Source organism: Apteryx rowi, unplaced genomic scaffold, assembly GCF_003343035.1.
Source record: "Apteryx rowi isolate R43461 unplaced genomic scaffold, aptRow1 scaffold_168, whole genome shotgun sequence".
Lineage (NCBI taxonomy): Eukaryota > Metazoa > Chordata > Aves > Apterygiformes > Apterygidae > Apteryx > Apteryx rowi.
This window is the reverse complement of record NW_020447952.1, coordinates 1,111,768-1,118,799: the sequence shown is the minus strand read 5'-3', so window position 1 is coordinate 1,118,799 and position 7,032 is coordinate 1,111,768. Positions and strand designations below refer to the sequence as shown.

Sequence of the window (7,032 nt, the reverse complement as noted above, 5' to 3'; positions counted from 1 at the left end):
GCCGCCGCTTTACCCGGGCCTCACCTGCTCCTCCAGCCGCTGGATCTCGGCCTCATTCTCCTTCTCCTCATCCTCGCCGTCGCCCGACGAGTCCGAGTCGCCCTCATCCTCCGAGTCGCCCCCCGACTCGGGATCGCCCTCTGGCAACCGCTTCTTCTCCTCCTCTGCCGCCGCCGCTGCAGCCGCCTCGGCTCCCGCCGCCGCCATCTTATGCAGCTCCCTTCGCAGCTAGCGCCGCTCCGCCAGCCGCCGGGGCTGCCTGCGCCGCGCCTGAGCCGCCGCCGCGCACTGCCGCCCGGCAAACCCTGAGGGGAGAGGGGCGAGCCGCCGCCGCCCGCACGGCCCCGCGCTCCGCCGCGCACCGGCGCCGCTCCCCGCCGAGCGGCTCCAGGCCGCCCTCCTTGTCGGCGGCTGCGAGGAGCAGGCATCGCTGCGGCTACCTCGGGCCCTGGCCGCCAGGGGGCCTCCGAGAAGGTCCGCCCGCGCCCGGAGCGTGCGTGCGCCGCGGGTCCGCCATGTTGAGTGTGGCGGCTGCGCCCCGCACATGGTGCCCGGCGGAGGGCCCGGCCCCGCCCCGGCCGCCAAAGGCTGCTGCGCCACACTTCGCGAAAAAAAAAAAAAAAAAAAAAAAGCTAATAGCTAGAATCAGCGTTTTATTTATCATTCATTTTAGCGACAGTGACAGAGTTCTTGAAGAGAGCCTTCAGCGTTCGCTCTATTTACAAGATGGCTTTTGTCACATCTGGGTTGTATCACTGACGCATTACGCGAGGCGATGAGATAACAGCGTTTGCTCGGCGCTCTATCTCGCCCGAGCACATGCTCCGTATGCCGTCTGCAAAGCTGAAATACGAAACTTTCCTACCACCAGCAAAGCATACCTGAGAGCAACAACACAGCAAAAACAGGGGTGATACGGCAATTTGATTGAGCCTAGCTACTGTGTCACCGAAATCGGGGGCCTTTTGGTAACATCTGGACAAACCTCTTGTTAGAGGGCACAGAGGGGCCGCGGGTAACTGTCAGGGACATAACCGTCGATTGAGTATTTAGGATACACCTAAATCTACAGAACAGCCAGTGCCGCGGGCGCAGAAACGTCCAGGGAGTGATAATAAACGAGGATGGAGAGGCTCTCCCGGAGCCTCCGGGCACGGGCGGCCTGCGCCATTTCTGACARGCGTCTGTCCGACCTGTTCGCACAGGCCCGTAACGAGAGCGGCTCCCCGCTACACAACCCYCCCCCCCGACGGCTCCTCACACACCCGACGGCCGCGCGCCCCCCACAGCGCGGCGCGTAACGGCCGCAACGGCCTTCGCGGCCCCGCCCCCGCGCAGGGGGCGGGGCGCCCGCCCGCGCGAGCCTATAAAAGGGCGGCGCCGCGAGACCCGCCCCCGCGCAGACCAAGATGGCGGCGCTGAGGGCGGCGGGGGCCGCGCTGCTGCGGCCCGGTCGCGGCGAGGCGGCGGCGAGGTTGGGCTACCACAAGAAGGTGAGGAGGGGGGCGGCGGCGGCGGGGGGCGCCGCGGTGGTGGCCGTTGGCGGCGGCCGTTGGTGACGCGGTGCCCGCGCGCAGGTGGTGGACCACTACGAGAACCCGCGCAACGTCGGCTCCCTCGACCGCAACGCCAAGAACGTGGGCACCGGCCTGGTGGGCGCCCCCGCCTGCGGTGACGTCATGAAGCTGCAGGTGAGGGGGAGGGGCGACCCCCGCCGCCCTGGTTGTGGGAGGGGGGGGAGGGGTCGCCCCGCGCCTGCGCGTGACCTTGGGGCTCCTCGGCCGCGGCGGGGCCTGCTGCGGCCTGGGCCCCCCCCGGGGCCGGGCCTGGTCCCTCTCCGCCCCCCCCGGAGCCCGGGCCGGCCTTGTCCCCACTCCCCGGGGCGCGGGGACGAGGCAGGCGCTTCCTGATCCCCCCCTGAGGGTGGTTCAGGGGCGCCTGGCGAGGCAGAGCTGGTCCCTGAGGCGCCGCCGCCGTTCCCGCAGGTGGAAGTGGATGAGAACGGGAAGATCGTCGATGCCCGTTTCAAGACGTTCGGCTGCGGATCGGCCATCGCTTCCAGTTCGCTGGCTACTGAGTGGGTTAAAGGGAAAACGGTAAGGGTCCCTGTCAAGGCGATACTGTGGAAAGCATTTAAAGTTTCAAGCCTGCTCTGTGTGGGGACCACGTAGGAAACAGAGGCCTGGAAAGCACCAGGTATAATTCGTGCCATGTGGTGCAGTAGCTTAGAAAGCAGCGACTGAGAACTTTGTCCCTGTCAGTGGCCTGGCTTCTGGGGCAATAGCTGTCTCTTTCAAGAACCTGCACTAGTCTGCAGAGAAACACTTTGTGGGTTATACAGCAGAAAAAAACAGATACTGATCATGAGATCTGGGGAGGGGAAATCTGTAATGATATTTTCAGATTACTTATTCCCTTTTTCTACAAGTTTAACAAGGATCGTGTTTCTGTATTGTGAGAAAACATAAAGAAACTTAGAACAGTTCCTTACAGTCATGTTCAGTCCATAACACTAGTGTGTTTCGGTTAGTTAACACCACTGCTCAACTTGAGATGTTCCTTAAATTTGTTACTTGGCAGGCACAGAAGAAAATGGGGTAGATGTTGAGGGGCTTTCTCATGTTAGCATGTTATCCAGCATCCTTTGCTGCCAATGGCAGTTGAGATATTCTTCTGTGTGGATTCCGTTGGCCTCTGTAGCCTTAAAGCAATTTTCTGGCAAATACATTTGGAGCCTGTACTATACTGGTATATATTATAGTCTGTATTATACTGTATTAGACTAGTGACTTCACGCTAACTGTATGTTTCAGGTTGATGAAGCTTTGAAGATCAGGAACACAGATATTGCTAAAGAACTTTGCCTTCCTCCAGTCAAACTGCACTGCTCTAGTAAGTAAAGGATTAACTATTAAAGTCCAAACACAAGCTTGTGTGAATAAGACTTCTGGCAATAGCACAATGCTTCCCAATGTTATTATCCAAATAAAGTATTTGTACATGGAACAACTAAGGCTGGTCTGCAAGAGAAAGTAGCTTATATTCAGGCTTTGGGGTGACATTTAGAATTTTCASGTCTCTCTCATCTTTTTGATTGTGTGTGGCTCAGAAGACGGGTGATAATAAAACATTTGACTTCTGACTTTCTACTTCTAAAATATTGACCATGTTCTCAAACTCTTATGCTAACTTCTGCAGAGTTTACTGCTGCTGGTTTTACCACGTATTCTGTTCTAAATGATTTTTCAGCTTCTTTGAAACGTTCATAAAACCTTGTTTTGTTTTCTTTGTAGTGTTGGCTGAAGATGCAATCAAGGCAGCCTTGGCTGATTATAAGTTGAAGCAGGATCCAAAGAAGGAAGAGTCAGAGAAGAAAAACAATGCCTAAATGGACTGTAGAGCTTGTTCTCATTCCACTTAAATTTGCAGTGCAATTACTCTAGCTTATTAGTAGGATTCTGTGCACTACTAAATGAAGCTGTAAGATACGCACAACTTATGCACAATGTGTCGCTGTTCCATGTGTGTTAAGACACTCTTGTAGTGCTTAAGTGACTGGAATGTGGGTATTTCAGCAGCCTGTATCCTGTCATGACTGTTTTTTGAAATATTTGGGTGAAGGAGACTGCTTAACTGCAGAGAACTCTAGTGGCTTCTTTCAGAAGTGAAAATCCTGATGTTCCRGTGCTGGAATGGCTGCACTTTTTGGAAGATGTATAGTTTTGCCTAATGTTTTACAGAGTTTAATGGAAAATGTTGCCTTGGTCTTAATGTTTATGTGAGAACTGCAGGTCATTTTATGTATCAATGCGGTATACAAATGCAGAGCAGTTCATCTGTCTGCAAACTACAGCTGTGTCAGAAGTTTCATTTCACAATGTGGGACCTGTTCCCTCTCATGCGCTTTCCCCTGTGCTCAGTTCCTCCTCTCTGGGAGGTAGTGGGACCTTTCAACACTGAAGTGGGAGGGCAGGAACAGGCACTAGAGGGCAGTGGAAATACACTCATGGGAGCTGCAGCAACTACTGACTCCACTCAGGAGCCGTTGCTCCAAAAGTGCTTGTGTGCGCTGAAATGAGTGCCTTCATGGGGAATGAACGCCATGACTGCTGTTCCTGAAGACTCTTTCAATCCTGTTGTAAYGACAGGCCGAGACTAAAAGCACCACTTTGTGGTGGTGAGAGCAGAGCTGTCTTTTTTTTCTTTTTCCTTTTCTRCTTAACTTCTGAAGGCCTGTTCCCAATGTGTAATGGAAAAACAAGATTCCAGCAAAGCTGCGATGTTTTGGTGCTSATTTCCCTCAGCACTAAAGCGGCTTTGCCTGATGAGCGTGGCCAAGTGGGTGTGTGCCCTAGTGCCCCCAGAGGCAGGCAGTGAAGAAGAGGTCACTGAATTACGTGGGCACTGGGGGCTGCAGCGTGGCCGAGGTCAGAGGGTGTCTTGCTCTACCTTTCCCTGCACCCCGGAGTCAGGTTCTTCCCCCCTTCAGCAGTGCTTGAAAAAGGGATGTGCGCAGGCACGGCTGTTGTTGAGAGCTGCTGGGTGCCCCTTGCTGTCCGTTCCCAGCACCGAGCGGGCGAGCTCCTGTATAGCCTTCAACGTGGTCTGTTCTCAGCTTCGGTTTTTAACAGATGTTGCCTTTTGGGTGTTCTGGTGCCTGGCACAAAGGATCCCAATGACACTTCAGGGCACAGCACTTGAAGCCAGCTGTATCAGAAGCAGACCCAGGGTAATTTTGGAGCGTCTTTTAAGATGATTTAGCCCTTGCGTTTGCTATGTATGCTGTTGGAGAAGTACACCCTGAGCACACCCTGCTGCTTCCTGAGGAAGGTGACACTCTGAAAGGGCAGCGTTCAGCATGCGTGCTTTGCTTCCCTCAGATAGCAAGCAGCTGATCACTGAGGCTCACACAGGCTGTTTTGTGCCCTTTTAATTGTACTTAATTTGKTTTGATAACCATCAGTTTCTGAACTGAAAGTGTTTAGAAGATGAAACCTTTTATCTATGCTGCTGCGTGTACCCCTCTGCCCTTCCCTCATGAGCTAGTGGCCAATGCTCCGTTTACCCAGGTCTCAAGAGAAAGTGGATCCTGCTTATCTCGTGTAAGAGATTTTGTTGTGGTATTTCTGACAGTCTGTGGCCTGCCRTAGTTTCAGGGTTGGCTCCTCTTTGTTTGTGGAAGGAAAGTCTTAAAAACGTGGTCTAGCAGACGTGTCTCCTGAGCACTCCTGCTGTGCACAGCTCAGCAGTTCGGGCGGAGGAGCAGGTCGTGGGGAGACCGAGGGGTCCGGCCCCTCGGGGTTTCCACAGCAAGGCGGAGGAGAGGCTGGCAATATCACACAGGCAAAGTGCCCGCACAGTCCTGATCGCATGAAGCTTCCTAAGGATCCCAGCTGCTCTGCCGCCTCTCCCTGGCCTCCTTTCCCTGCACCTCTGCTCCAGTGGGGTGCGATCCAGGTATCGGTGCTGCAGTCTGCCCTCGTGAGATCTGGCCACTTTAAAAATAAATGCATAAATAAATACCAATATTAAATATGGCTTGGCCCTGTCTGCCCACAGCTGTCCCCATCCCAGTCCCCGTCCCCAGGGGTGGCAGCACCTGGGTGGCTGGGAAAGCCGAGAGCAGCCCGAGAGCTGTGGGCATGCGGTGCCGGGGAGCGAACCCTCCCACGTGCGGCTGTGGGGACCTGCTCCTGCGCCCCACTGGGAAYGCGCTTGCTTTGCCCAGACCTCCAGCTTCACCACTTGCATGTCCCAACAGCAGCACTCATTTCCTTTTTGCTCATTAAAAACCCCTGAGCTTTGATTTTCAGCTGTTAAAAACCATGTTGAGCAAGATGTTTGCTTACGATCCTGGCTACAGACAGATCTTAGGAAACAGGATATCGGTTTGGAAGTGTGAACACCCAGCACTCGAACGTTAAACACTCTGCAATGATCTGGCACAGCTTTGCCCCCTGTTCTCCAGGCTGCCGCGCTCTCCTGGGCCTTGCGGTGATTGCTGTTTTCCAGGGAAATGTTTCTATAGCTTTCATAAACAAAATGAAAGTGCATTTGAAAACTTTGCCTGCTCTTGTAGATTTAAAATAGAACCAAATACCCCCCCAAAACCCTTGCTTTCCTTTTTTTGTATCATCCAGAGCGTTTCACAACTGCATTAAAACCAACAATGCACTTAAAAATGGAAGTGGCTCATTCTCATATCTCCAGCCGCAGCTCAATTTTCTTTTTCCTAATGCTCCAAAACGCAAAGCAGGACACGTGTTCTGGTTAGCAGGGTTCATCGCTGTCACGAGACCGCTTTTGTGGGCCCCCGGCTAGGTGCCGCTTTCCCGTGCTGCCGCTGGGATGCGGCCGCCGCTGCAGCGAGGAATGCGCATGGCTCCCTGCGAGCGGCCCTGCGGTTTCCCAGTAAAGAAAACAGGGAAGTTTGAGACGCCCACGTCCGCTCTGGGGCAGAATGGGCTCATTGTGCTCCGAGAGCCCCTCGGACAAAATACAAGCTGGGAGATAAGAGCAGCGCGGCAGCCGGCCGGCGGGGCCATGGAGGCCCTGGAGCCGCCTGGCAGCGACCCTGCTGGGACAGCATGGGCAGAGCCGGGGGGGCAGGAGACCCACGAGCTGCCGCCACCCCTGGAGGAAGCGTCCTGGGGGTCCCTCCAAAGGCTGTGCCCCAGGCAGGGGCAGGGACATGGGGATGCAGGACGCAGGGATACGGGGATGAACAGGCACAGAGGGATATGGGCGTGCAGGGATACAGGAATAGAGGCGGGGGGATGCAAGGATATAGGGATGTGGGGTGCAGGGGTCTGGGGGGGCAGGGAGCTGGGAGTACATGGATCTGGGGATGTGGGGGTGCAGGGATAAGGGAATGCTGGGATGCAGGGATATAGGGATGTGGGGTGCAGGGATGTGGGGGTGCAGAGATAAAGGGATGAAGGGATGTTGGGGTGCGAGGATATGGGGATACAGGGATGTGGGGATGGGGGTACAGGGATATGGGGATAAATAGATGTGGGGGCACAGGAATGT

At 55.0% G+C, this 7,032-nt stretch overlaps 2 protein-coding genes across 3 annotated transcripts in view; one reads left to right on the top strand and one right to left on the bottom strand.

Moving 5' to 3' along the window:
* SART3 (squamous cell carcinoma antigen recognized by T cells 3) overlaps positions 1-264 on the bottom strand; it is a 17,605-nt gene extending 17,341 nt beyond the window's left edge. The window contains exon 1 of one of the 2 annotated variants that reach the window (XM_026060266.1): positions 25-264. In XM_026060266.1, coding sequence (XP_025916051.1) covers positions 25-207 — 183 coding nt within the window. In that variant the 5' untranslated portion in view covers positions 208-264. The remainder of the gene's footprint in view (positions 1-24) is intronic. The other variant, XM_026060264.1, reaches the window with a different exon arrangement.
* Positions 265-1,405: 1,141 nt separating this feature from the next.
* ISCU (iron-sulfur cluster assembly enzyme) lies at positions 1,406-3,852 on the top strand. Its single transcript, XM_026060342.1, has 5 exons — positions 1,406-1,493; positions 1,578-1,691; positions 1,986-2,096; positions 2,814-2,892; positions 3,294-3,852. Exons 1-5 carry the CDS (start codon positions 1,410-1,412, stop codon positions 3,386-3,388), a joined length of 483 nt encoding a protein of 160 aa, XP_025916127.1. The 5' UTR covers positions 1,406-1,409; the 3' UTR covers positions 3,389-3,852.
* The last annotated feature ends 3,180 nt before the right edge of the window (positions 3,853-7,032 follow it).